The sequence below is a fragment of the Oncorhynchus kisutch genome, linkage group LG19 (genome assembly GCF_002021735.2).
Source record: "Oncorhynchus kisutch isolate 150728-3 linkage group LG19, Okis_V2, whole genome shotgun sequence".
In the NCBI taxonomy this organism is placed as follows: Eukaryota; Metazoa; Chordata; class Actinopteri; order Salmoniformes; family Salmonidae; genus Oncorhynchus; species Oncorhynchus kisutch.
The window spans coordinates 67,835,029-67,850,323 of NC_034192.2; the positions used below are offsets into that span (position 1 = coordinate 67,835,029).

At 37.8% G+C, this 15,295-nt stretch overlaps 1 protein-coding gene across 2 annotated transcripts; it reads left to right on the top strand.

The window, feature by feature from the left end:
* The first annotated feature begins 281 nt into the window (after window positions 1-281).
* On the top strand, window positions 282-14,189 carry LOC109886194 (non-histone chromosomal protein HMG-14A-like). 2 transcript variants are annotated; one of them, XM_031797157.1, is made up of 6 exons: window positions 282-445; window positions 1,382-1,411; window positions 1,553-1,582; window positions 2,973-3,026; window positions 4,161-4,286; window positions 13,383-14,189. In XM_031797157.1, exons 1-6 carry the CDS (start codon window positions 431-433, stop codon window positions 13,428-13,430), a joined length of 303 nt encoding a protein of 100 aa, XP_031653017.1. In that variant the 5' UTR covers window positions 282-430; the 3' UTR covers window positions 13,431-14,189. The 2 variants fall into 2 exon arrangements, with proteins under 2 accessions (XP_031653017.1, XP_031653018.1); XM_031797158.1 differs by having other exon boundaries at window positions 283-445; window positions 1,385-1,411.
* The last annotated feature ends 1,106 nt before the right edge of the window (window positions 14,190-15,295 follow it).

The window sequence follows — 15,295 nt, forward strand, 5'->3', positions numbered from 1 at the left end:
GGAATAGAGGGGGATTATTTTATGAGTTTCATTGAAATAAGACTATAAATTAAACGCAACCTCTAGACCCAAATCATGTTATCTGTTCGCAGGGGCACCTACTAATCAAGCGCTCGATATTATTTCATGGTGATTTTTTTTCCTTCCCTCCTTTTGCTAGAAGCACTTCGCGCGTAAAGAACATCACCGGTTCCCAAATTCTCCGTGTTCTGCAGCTGCGAATAGCGCTCCGTAATTGGCGGAGAGCACATCAATCCTGCGTTTAGCCGCACCCCTCCCCCCATTCAGCCAGTCTGGTGGCTGTTCCTGTGTGTTTACTACACGGACCAGGCAGCAGCAGACACTTGGCTTCACATGCACCTAACTCACAACAGCTAGCTAGCTAAACACTTTATAGTTCCATCTGAAAGAGAATCTCCAAGAATCCAACATGCCCAAGAGAAAGGTACGTAGTTTGGTGACTATTTAGAGAGGATTGTGAAACAAAAGCAGGCAGCTATTGATGGCTTGCAAATGAATGTGGAGCGCCATCCCCTCCAACGATTACTTAATTATAAACATATTCTTTGGGGAATTTACGGCATTTATTTGGAGGGTAGGCTAAAAAAATAAATATTTTTTAAATGTTTAAATTAATATTTTTCTGATCGCTTGCGGGCTTAAAAGTCTGGCGACCGGTGGTCGCTGTCCTTTGGGAAGCCAGAAGTCTCTCTCTGTCTCCATGTAGTTAAAGCACAACCAGCAGCCATGCTTTGCAGCCCAAGTCTTCCTCTCTTCTTCGACCTACCGAACATAAACGCTTCAGTTACCGCCATTTTCCCCTCAATCCGCCCAAAATTACCTCGAGAATTCGCTTTAGTATCAATAGTTTCAATTCTGATCGTTAAAAGATGCAGTCGTCGTCTTATTTCGATACAAATGTATATTTTTTGTCTTTGTTCATGGTCCCAGGTGGTTGCAGTTTCGTGTCTCTACCGCCGGGCGGCGCTGCGGAGGCTTAACTCTGCTCCTCCCTCTTGCTTATTCCGTCCCGCGCGAGTTTTCAAATCCTGCCTGAGCTCATAGACAGAAGAGAGAGATGGAGAGAGTGGAGAAAGAGAGACAGATACTTTAGGACCCCAACTTTCAGTGTTACTGGTCCCAAAACATATAAACTGTTAACAAAACTCAAGTATTACATTACACTTCAATCTAATGGGTCTAAAAACAAGTTTATTTTTACATTATCTATGACATTTTTACTTTTTTCTTGAAATTTAAAAGTTATCTGGGGTCTTCCCTGACAGTTCATAAATGTGTAATTTGAGTCACCGTAGACTGTTGCCTGCTCTTATAGAGAAGTGTTTTTGTGATAAAAGTTGTTTTTGTTGTTTGTCCTCATCAGGGAGCCGCTGGGGACGCCAAGGAGGAGGTGAGACTGAGACATACTCATCACTGACATCAACTACAACCCATCACTTATAATTACTATTCTTTATCAGCTCCGTTTCAACATAGTTGGTCTCTGACAGTGTGTGTGTTGACATGTTTTCTCTTCCTCTTCCTGTTGCAGCCCCAGAGGAGATCCGCCCGGTTATCAGCGGTGAGACCAGCTACGATACAGACATTATATACTACCTTATGACGCATCATATAACCTATACACCAGTTTTGACACATTTATAACCTCTTATTGCAGCTTAAAGCACATTTATAGACTATAATTAAGCGTACAACACATCAAATACCAATATACCACCTTATAACACATCATACAACCACTATATGACAAATAAAACACAACCTCAGCTACAATCAGCATACAATCATTACACATGTATTACTATATATACCAGGTAATTACACACGTATTGTCTCTATATATACAGCAGGTAATTACACACGTATTGTCTCTATATATACAGCAGGTAATTACACACGTATTGTCTCTATATATACAGCAGGTAATTACACACGTATTGTCTCTATATATACAGCAGGTAATTACACACGTATTGTCTCTATATATACAGCAGGTAATTACACACGTATTGTCTCTATATATACAGCAGTTAATTACACACGTATTGTCTCTATATATACAGCAGGTAATTACACACGTATTGTCTCTATATATACAGCAGGTAATTACACACGTATTGTCTCTATATATACAGCAGGTAATTACACACGTATTGTCTCTATATATACAGCAGGTAATTACACACGTATTGTCTCTATATATACAGCAGGTAATTACACATAGTCTCTATATATACAGCAGGTAATTACACACGTATTGTCTCTATATATACAGCAGGTAATTACACACGTATTGTCTCTATATATACAGCAGGTAATTACACATGCATTGTCTCTGTATATACAGCAGGTAATTACACATAGTCTCTATATATACAGCAGGTAATTACACACGTATTGTCTCTATATATACAGCAGGTAATTACACACGTATTGTCTCTATATATACAGCAGGTAATTACACATGCATTGTCTCTATATATACAGCAGGTAATTACACATGTATTGTCTCTATATAGCAGGAAATTAAAGATTATAACACCTTTATAACCTCTGCTACAATACTACAGTATTCCACATAAGAAGCCCTAGCATCTGAAGCCCTAGCATCTATTGGTCAGTAGATCTGAAGCCCTAGCTCCTATTGGTCAGTAGATCTGAAGCCCTAGCATCTATTGGTCAGTAGATCTGAAGCCCTAGCATCTATTGGTCAGTAGATCTGAAGCCCTTGCATCTATTGGTCAGTAGATCTGAAGCCCTAACATCTATTGGTCAGTAGATCTGAAGCCCTAGCATCTATTGGTCAGTAGATCTGAAGCCCTAGCTCCTATTGGTCAGTAGATCTGAAGCCTTAGCACCTATTGGTCAGTAGATCTGAAGCTTTAGCACCTATTGGTCAGTAGAACTAGGAATGATCAGTGGTTGTAGAACACATTGTTCTCTCTCTCCAGAAACCAGCCCCAGCCAAGACTGAACCCAAGGCCAAGAAGGAGAAACCAGCAAAGGTACGAGAACAGAACTACAAACCCCAGGGCTGCACACAACACCACTTCAAACTCAAGAACCATCAAACAGAACAAAAGACTAGAACATCGCATTACAGAACTACAAACCCCAGAATCATCACAAAAAAACACAACTACAAACCCCCCTCTCCAGAAAGAGAAGGCATACATATGAACATAGTATACAGTGCCTTTGGAGAGAGTGTTCAGAGTGTTGTTAAGTTACAGCCTTATTCTAAAATGGGCACAAAAATACATACATCCTCATCAATCTACACACAATACCCCATAATGATAAAGTAAAAATAGGTTTTTAGATTTTTTTGCAAATGTTTTAGAGCTGGCCGCCCGGCCAAACTGAGCAATAGGGGGAGAAGGGTCTTGGTCAGGGAGGTGACCAAGAACCCGATGGTCACTCTGACAGAGTTCCTCTTTGGAGATGGGAGAACCTTCCAGAAGGACAACCATCTCTGCAGCACTCCACCAAGCAGGCCTTTATGGTAGAGTGACCAGACAGAAGCCATTCCTCAGTAAAAGGCACCTAAAGACTCTGACCATGAAAAAACAAGATCCTCTGGTCTGATGAAACCAAGATTGAAGTCTTTGGCCTGAATGCCAAGTGTCACATCTGGAAGAAACCATGCCACCATCCTTACAGTGAAGCATGTTGGTGGAAGCATCATGTTGTGGGGTTGTTTTTCAACGGCAGGGACTGGGAGACTAGTCAGGATCGAGGGAAAGATGAATGGCGCAAAGTACGGAGAGATCCTTGATGAAAATCTGCTCCAGAGCGCTCAGGACATCAGACTGGGGCGAAGGTTCACCTTCCAATAGGACAACGACCCTAAGCACACAGCCAAGACAACGCAGGAGTGGCTAAGGGACAAGTCTATGAATGTCCTTGAGTGGCCCAGCCAGAGCCTGGACTTGGAACCAATCAAACATCTCTGGAGAAAATGTATAAAAAACAGTTTTTGCTTTGTCAATATGGGGGTTTGTGCGGGGCCACTCAAAAAAACCTGATTTAATCCATTTTAGAATAAGGCTGTAACCTAAAATGTGGAAAAAGTCAAGGGGTCTGAATACTTTCCGAAGGCTCTGTAGATAATGTCTGTCACCCCCCCCCCCACCCAGAAAGAGAAGGCTGTGAACGACAAGAAGGAGGAGAAGAAAACTAAGAAGGCAGCAGCGAAGGAGAACGCAGAGGCTGAAGCTGCTGAGGAGAACCACTCTGAGAACGGAGATGCCAAGACCAACCAGGTAATATACATTACTATACTGGACAATTTTATTACTATACTGTAGACTACTATACTATATACTACTCTACTGTAGACTACAGTACTATATACTACTCTACTGTAGACTACAGTACTATATACTACTCTACTGTAGACTACAGTACTATATACTACTCTACTGTAGACTACAGTACTATAGACTACTATACTGTAGACTACTATACTATATACTACTCTACTGTAGACTACAGTACTATAGACTACTCTACTGTAGACTACAGTACTATATACTACTCTACTGTAGACTACTATACTATATACTACTATACTGTGCACTACTATACTATATACTACTCTACAGTGCACAACTATACTATATACTACTCTACAGTGCACTACTATCCTATATACTACTCTACAGTGCACTACTATACTATATACTACTCTACAGTGCACTACTGTACTGTGCACTACTATACTATATACTGCTCTACAGTGCACTACTATCCTATATACTACTATACTATATACTACTCTACAGTGCACTAATATACTATATACTACTCTACAGTGCACTACTATACTATATACTACTCTACAGTGCACTACTATACTATATACTACTCTACTGTGCACTACTATACTATATACTACTCTACAGTGCACTACTATACTATATACTACTCTACAGCGCACTACTATACTAAATACTACTCTATAGTGCACTACTATACTATATACTACTCTACAGTGCACTACTGTACTGTGCACTACTATACTATATACTACTCTACAATGCACTACTATACTATTTACTACTCTACAATGCACTACTATACTATTTACTACTCTACAGTGCACTACTATACTATATACTACTCTACAATGCACTACTATACTATTTACTACTCTACTGTAGACTACAGTACTATAGACTACTCTACTGTAGACTACAGTACTATATACTACTCTACTGTAGACTACAGTACTATAGACTACTATACTGTAGACTACTATACTATATACTACTATACTGTGCACTACTATACTATATACTACTCTACAGTGCACAACTATACTATATACTACTCTACAGTGCACTACTATCCTATATACTACTCTACAGTGCACTACTATACTATATACTACTCTACAGTGCACTACTGTACTGTGCACTACTATACTATATACTGCTCTACAGTGCACTACTATCCTATATACTACTATACTATATACTACTCTACAGTGCACTAATATACTATATACTACTCTACAGTGCACTACTATACTATATACTACTCTACAGTGCACTACTATACTATATACTACTCTACAGTGCACTACTATACTATATACTACTCTACTGTGCACTACTATACTATATACTACTCTACTGTGCACTACTATACTATATACTATTCTACAGTGCACTACTATACTAAATACTACTTTATAGTGCACTACTATACTATATACTACTCTACAGTGCACTACTATACTATATACTACTCTACAGTGCACTACTATCCTATATACTACTCTACAGTGCACTACTATACTATATACTACTCTACAGTGCACTACTGTACTGTGCACTACTATACTATATACTGCTCTACAGTGCACTACTATCCTATATACTACTATACTATATACTACTCTACAGTGCACTAATATACTATATACTACTCTACAGTGCACTACTATACTATATACTACTCTACAGTGCACTACTATACTATATACTACTCTACTGTGCACTACTATACTATATACTACTCTACAGTGCACTAATATACTATATACTACTCTACAGCGCACTACTATACTAAATACTACTCTATAGTGCACTACTATACTATATACTACTCTACAGTGCACTACTGTACTGTGCACTACTATACTATATACTACTCTACAATGCACTACTATACTATTTACTACTCTACAGTGCACTACTGTACTATTTACTACTCTACAATGCACTACTATACTATTTACTACTCTACAGTGCACTACTATACTATATACTACTCTACAATGCACTACTATACTATTTACTACTCTACTGTAGACTACAGTACTATATACTACTCTACTGTAGACTACAGTACTATAGACTACTATACTGTAGACTACTATACTATATACTACTATACTGTGCACTACTATACTATATACTACTCTACAGTGCACAACTATACTATATACTACTATACTATATACTACTCTACAGTGCACTACTATACTATATACTACTCTACAGTGCACTACTGTACTGTGCACTACTATACTATATACTGCTCTACAGTGCACTACTATCCTATATACTACTATACTATATACTACTCTACAGTGCACTAATATACTATATACTACTCTACAGTGCACTACTATACTATATACTACTCTACAGTGCACTACTATACTATATACTACTCTACAGTGCACTACTATACTATATACTACTCTACTGTGCACTACTATACTATATACTACTCTACAGTGCACTACTATACTATTTACTACTCTACAGTGCACTACTATACTATATACTACTCTACAGTGCACTACTATACTATATACTACTCTACAGTGCACTACTATACTAAATACTACTCTATAGTGCACTACTATACTATATACTACTCTACAGTGCACTACTGTACTGTGCACTACTATACTATATACTGCTCTACAATGCACTACTATACTATTTACTACTCTACAATGCACTACTATACTATTTACTACTCTACAGTGCACTACTATACTATATACTACTCTACAATGCACTACTATACTATTTACTACTCTACAGTGCACTACTATACTATTTACTACTCTACAGTGCACTACTATACTATATACTACTCTACAGTGCACTACTATACTATACTACTCTACAGTGCACTACTATACTATTTACTACTCTACAGTGCACTACTATACTATATACTACTCTACAGTGCACTACTATACTATATACTACTCTACAGTGCACTACTATACTATATACTACTCTACAGTGCACTACTATACTATATACTACTCTACAGTGCACTACTATACTATATACTACTCTACAGTGCACTACTATACTATATACTACTCTACAGTGCACTACTATACTATATACTACTCTACAGTGCACTACTATACTATATACTACTCTACAGTGCACTACTATACTATATACTACTCTACAGTGCACTACTATACTATATACTACTCTACAGTGCACTACTATACTATATACTACTCTACAGTGCACTACTATACTATTTACTACTCTACAGTGCACTACTATACTATATACTACTCTACAGTGCACTACTATACTATATACTACTCTACAGTGCACTACTATCCTATACACTACTCTACAGTGCACTACTATACTATATACTACTCTACAGTGCACAACTATACTATATACTACTCTACAGTGCACTACTATACTATATACTACTCTACAGTGCACTACTATACTATATACTACTCTACAGTGCACTACTGTACTGTGCACTACTATACTATATACTGCTCTACAGTGCACTACTATCCTATATACTACTATACTATATACTACTCTACAGTGCACTAATATACTATATACTACTCTACAGTGCACTACTATACTATACTACTCTACAGTGCACTACTATACTATATACTACTCTACAGTGCACTACTATACTATATACTACTCTACTGTGCACTACTATACTATATACTACTCTACTGTGCACTACTATACTATATACTATTCTACAGTGCACTACTATACTAAATACTACTTTATAGTGCACTACTATACTATATACTACTCTACAGTGCACTACTATACTATATACTACTCTACAGTGCACTACTATCCTATATACTACTCTACAGTGCACTACTATACTATATACTACTCTACAGTGCACTACTGTACTGTGCACTACTATACTATATACTGCTCTACAGTGCACTACTATCCTATATACTACTATACTATATACTACTCTACAGTGCACTAATATACTATATACTACTCTACAGTGCACTACTATACTATATACTACTCTACAGTGCACTACTATACTATATACTACTCTACTGTGCACTACTATACTATATACTACTCTACAGTGCACTAATATACTATATACTACTCTACAGCGCACTACTATACTAAATACTACTCTATAGTGCACTACTATACTATATACTACTCTACAGTGCACTACTGTACTGTGCACTACTATACTATATACTACTCTACAATGCACTACTATACTATTTACTACTCTACAGTGCACTACTGTACTATTTACTACTCTACAATGCACTACTATACTATTTACTACTCTACAGTGCACTACTATACTATATACTACTCTACAATGCACTACTATACTATTTACTACTCTACTGTAGACTACAGTACTATATACTACTCTACTGTAGACTACAGTACTATAGACTACTATACTGTAGACTACTATACTATATACTACTATACTGTGCACTACTATACTATATACTACTCTACAGTGCACAACTATACTATATACTACTATACTATATACTACTCTACAGTGCACTACTATACTATATACTACTCTACAGTGCACTACTGTACTGTGCACTACTATACTATATACTGCTCTACAGTGCACTACTATCCTATATACTACTATACTATATACTACTCTACAGTGCACTAATATACTATATACTACTCTACAGTGCACTACTATACTATATACTACTCTACAGTGCACTACTATACTATATACTACTCTACAGTGCACTACTATACTATATACTACTCTACTGTGCACTACTATACTATATACTACTCTACAGTGCACTACTATACTATTTACTACTCTACAGTGCACTACTATACTATATACTACTCTACAGTGCACTACTATACTATATACTACTCTACAGTGCACTACTATACTAAATACTACTCTATAGTGCACTACTATACTATATACTACTCTACAGTGCACTACTGTACTGTGCACTACTATACTATATACTGCTCTACAATGCACTACTATACTATTTACTACTCTACAATGCACTACTATACTATTTACTACTCTACAGTGCACTACTATACTATATACTACTCTACAATGCACTACTATACTATTTACTACTCTACAGTGCACTACTATACTATTTACTACTCTACAGTGCACTACTATACTATATACTACTCTACAGTGCACTACTATACTATACTACTCTACAGTGCACTACTATACTATTTACTACTCTACAGTGCACTACTATACTATATACTACTCTACAGTGCACTACTATACTATATACTACTCTACAGTGCACTACTATACTATATACTACTCTACAGTGCACTACTATACTATATACTACTCTACAGTGCACTACTATACTATATACTACTCTACAGTGCACTACTATACTATATACTACTCTACAGTGCACTACTATACTATATACTACTCTACAGTGCACTACTATACTATATACTACTCTACAGTGCACTACTATACTATATACTACTCTACAGTGCACTACTATACTATATACTACTCTACAGTGCACTACTATACTATATACTACTCTACAGTGCACTACTATACTATTTACTACTCTACAGTGCACTACTATACTATATACTACTCTACAGTGCACTACTATACTATATACTACTCTACAGTGCACTACTATCCTATACACTACTCTACAGTGCACTACTATACTATATACTACTCTACAGTGCACAACTATACTATATACTACTCTACAGTGCACTACTATACTATATACTACTCTACAGTGCACTACTATACTATATACTACTCTACAGTGCACTACTGTACTGTGCACTACTATACTATATACTGCTCTACAGTGCACTACTATCCTATATACTACTATACTATATACTACTCTACAGTGCACTAATATACTATATACTACTCTACAGTGCACTACTATACTATATACTACTCTACAGTGCACTACTATACTATATACTACTCTACAGTGCACTACTATACTATATACTACTCTACTGTGCACTACTATACTATATACTACTCTACAGTGCACTACTATACTATATACTACTCTACAGTGCACTACTATACTATATACTACTCTACAGTGCACTACTATACTAAATACTACTCTATAGTGCACTACTATACTATATACTACTCTACAGTGCACTACTGTACTGTGCACTACTATACTATATACTACTCTACAATGCACTACTATACTATTTACTACTCTACAATGCACTACTATACTATTTACTACTCTACAGTGCACTACTATACTATATACTACTCTACAGTGCACTACTATACTATATACTACTCTACAGTGCACTACTATACTATTTACTACTCTACAGTGCACTACTATACTATTTACTACTCTACAGTGCACTACTATACTATATACTACTCTACAGTGCACTACTATACTATTTACTACTCTACAGTGCACTACTATACTATTTACTACTCTACAGTGCACTACTATACTATATACTACTCTACAGTGCACTACTATACTATATACTACTCTACAGTGCACTACTATACTATATACTACTCTACAGTGCACTACTATACACTACTCTACAGTGCACTACTATACACTACTCTACAGTGCACTACTATATACTACTCTACAGTGCACTACTATACTATATACTACTCTACAGTGCACTACTATACTATATAGTACTCTACAGTGCACTACTATCCTATACACTACTCTACAGTGCACTACTATACTATATACTACTCTACAGTGCACAACTACACTATATACTACTCTACAGTGCACTACTATACTATATACTACTCTACAGTGCACTACTATACTATATACTACTCTACAGTGCACTACTATACTATATACTACTCTACAGTGCACTACTATACTATATACTACTATACTATATACTGCTCTACAGTGCACTACTATCCTATATACTACTATACTATATACTACTCTACAGTGCACTAATATACTATATACTACTCTACAGTGCACTACTATACTATATACTACTCTACAGTGCACTACTATACTATATACTACTCTACAGTGCACTACTATACTATATACTACTCTACAGTGCACTACTATACTATATACTACTCTATAGTGCACTACTATACTATATACTACTCTACAGTGCACTACTATACTATATACTACTCTACAATGCACTACTATACTATTTACTACTCTACAGTGCACTACTATACTATTTACTACTCTACAGTGCTACTATACTATATACTACTCTACAGTGCACTACTATACTATATACTACTCTACAGTGCACTACTATACTATATACTAGTCTACAGTGCACTACTATACTATATACTACTCTACAGTGCACTACTATACTATATACTACTCTACAGTGCACTACTATACTATTTACTACTCTACAGTGCACTACTATACTCTTTACTACTCTACAGTGCACTACTATACTATATACTAGTCTACAGTGCACTACTATACTATATACTAGCCTAAAGTGCACTACTTTACTATATACTACTCTACAGTGCACTACTATACTATATACTACTCTACAGTGCACTACTGTACTGTGCACTACTGTACTGTATACTACTGTACTGTGCACTACTATTCACCACTATACTGTACACGACTACACTACTACAGTATATACTACTATAATATACACTACTATAAACTACTGTACTGTATACTACTGTACTGTGCACTACTATTCACCACTATACTGTACACGACTATACAGTACTACAGTATATACTACTATACTGTACACTACTATACTATGGGCTCCCGAGTGGCGTAGCGGTCTAAGGCACTGCATCTCAGTGCTAGAGGCGTCACTACAGACCCTGGTTCGATTCCAGGCTGTATCACAGCCGGCTGTGATTGGGAATCCCGTAGGGCGGCGCACAATTGGCCCGGCATTGTTAGGGTTTGGCCGGGGTAGGCCGTCATTATAAATAATAACCACTTCATAACTGACTTGCTTGGTTAAATAAAAATACTACTATACTGTACATTACTATACATACGACAGGTCATAGGCAGACATTCAATGGTCATTAACAGGTATAGGACAAAGAAGACAGTCATTGCAGACATAAAGGAGTATAGATGGATCTAGAGACAGAGTCCTAGGAGGAACTAGAAAGACATCATGGACTGTAGAGGACCTGATGCTGGTCATAAAGACATCATGGACTGTAGAGGACCTGATGCTGGTCATAAAGAAATCATGGACTGTAGAGGACCTGATGCTGGTCATAAAGACATCATGGACTGTAGAGGACCTGATGCTGGTCATAAAGACATCATGGACTGTTGAGGACCTGATGCTGGTCATAAAGACATAATGGACTGTTGAGGACCTGAGGCTGGTCATAAAGACATCATGGACTGTAGAGGACATGAGGCTGGTCATAAAGACATCATGGACTGTTGAGGGCCTGAGGCTGGTCATAAAGACATCATGGACTGTAGAGGACATGAGGCTGGTCATAAAGACATCATAGACTGTAGAGGACCTGATGCTGGTCATAAAGACATCATGGACTGTTGAGGGCCTGAGGCTGGTCATAAAGACATCATGGACTGTTGAGGGCCTGAGGCTGGTCATAAAGACATGGACTGTAGAGGACCTGATGCTGGTCATAAAGGGACATTAGAAGACATTGGTCAGCTTGATGGCAGAGATAAGCTCCTGTTTTAGGATGAGAAACTACCAACAGAAAAAGACATCATGGACTGTAGAGGACATGAGGCTGGTCATAAAGACATCATAGACTGTAGAGGACCTGATGCTGGTCATAAAGACATCATGGACTGTTGAGGGCCTGAGGCTGGTCATAAAGACATCATGGACTGTTGAGGGCCTGAGGCTGGTCATAAAGACATGGACTGTAGAGGACCTGATGCTGGTCATAAAGGGACATTAGAAGACATTGGTCAGCTTGATGGCAGAGATAAGCTCCTGTTTTAGGATGAGAAACTACCAACAGGAATGTCAGGTTGTTCTACTGACCTCTAACCTCTGACCCTGCAGATGGAGGATGCTCCCGAGGCGGAGAAGGAGGAAGCCAAGTCTGAGTAGCAACACTGCCGACCCCTGACCTCCGACCCCCCCCCCCCCCCCAGCCTGCCCCAGTGTTCGTGGTCCCCCTCCAAGGCATATTGTTAACAGAGGAATATTTTTATCAGTGATTTTATAAGTATACTATCTACTATCCGTACAGATTTTTAGCACAAAGCCAAGCTGAGTAATATAATGCAGATCTGCAGTGGTCATATCAACAAAGTGTCTGCAGGCAAGATGAACACACTAAAATCTTTTTTAATTAAACAGCATTTCATGATTGTGTAGGAAGGAAAGCGCGTCCCGTCCCATAGTGAGTTGTGTGTTCCTGTGCCCCCCTCCTCCACAGTTGGTTCTCCTAGGGTTCTACCTTATTCCTGGATAATTAACTGTTTTGATCCCGTCTGTTATGTGCAGTGAGTTCCTTTTGCTTTGTCTAAATGTTCCTGTTTTTACATGAAACATGTTCTAAGCGTGTTGAAAGTGTGTTGTCCAATAAGGAAGAGGAAGAGAGAAATTCCGGGCACAGTGACATGCATGTCTCCTAGGCGACCCTGTAACAGTGACATGCATGTCTCCTAGGCGACCCTGTAACAGTGACATGCATGTCTCCTAGGCGACTACAGCAGCCGTGTGTGCAACAGCTTTCCATCTTGCTGGTTTTCTAAACACACTGTTTTTTTTAGATAAGAGGTTCTCTGATGTGTGCAGGAGTCTCTGTCCCTCTGATGTTCTGGAATTCTCCAATAAAACCAGTCCTGTCAATTTTCCTCAAAACGTTGTTGCATCTTTTACATCCTAGCCCTGGGTAGTTGGGTTTTAATTCAAATGTTATTCTGTTATAGGTCTGTTGTGGCTTCACTCACAGGTGTGAAATTAGCTCTTGACTAATCCAGAAGGAAAACTAGGGATGTTTTTTTCTGGAACATTAATCCTACTCCATTCTCATGCCTTTTCAAATCTAATTTTATTGATCACATACACACATTTAGAAGATGTTATTGCGGGTGTAGTGAAATGCTTGGTTCTCCTAGGGTTCTGCCTTCGTCCTGGTTTATTAACTGTTCTCCTTGATGTGTGTTTAGTCCAGGACTAGGACAGCTGCTCTGTATAGACACAGAAAAGCCTGGGTCTCAGTTCTCACCACATTTATACCATGACTACCTCTGAGATAAATCTACTAATTTTAAAAAAAGTCATACCTTTTCATAGAACCAATAAAAAGAGGGAAGGAAGAAAAGTATTGGAGGAGCTTCTAAGAGCAGACTCCATTTTGTCTCTTGTTGTGGATAGTGTAGTTATGTTTATGACCACTAGTTGTCAGCATTGTCCTGTATCCGCTGTGAGAGCAGGGTGAGTCTTATCTGCAGAGGGCTAAGAGTTGGTGTGACAGCAGGCTTCTGTTCCAATCAAGCAATGACACCTGATGCAACTGATCATCAAATCCTGTTCATCAATGAGGAATGTATTACTTGTGTGATTGCTTGGCTGGAACAAAATCCTGCACCCACACACACAGCTGAGTTAGAATCAGGAACCCATATACATAGAATTACTAGTTGGGGAAGCTACTCTGAAAATATAGTTGACCAATTACTTCCCACTGGAGGAAGTTAAGCTATGCTAAAGCTACCCTTAAAGATGTACTATGCAGAAAGGGACCATTTCCTGTACTATGCAACAAAAAAAATGCTAATAGTTTGACAAAACAAGCAGGTTTAGTGTAGAGAATCATTGTACCATCGAAACCGCTGTGAAATATTTTTTATTTATTTCACCTTAATTTAAATATCTTTTACATAACCAAAAATGTTTTGTTTGAAGCTGGTGTACAAAACCGAAAGTAAAAGACACACACACGAAATTTATGAACGGGAAGCATA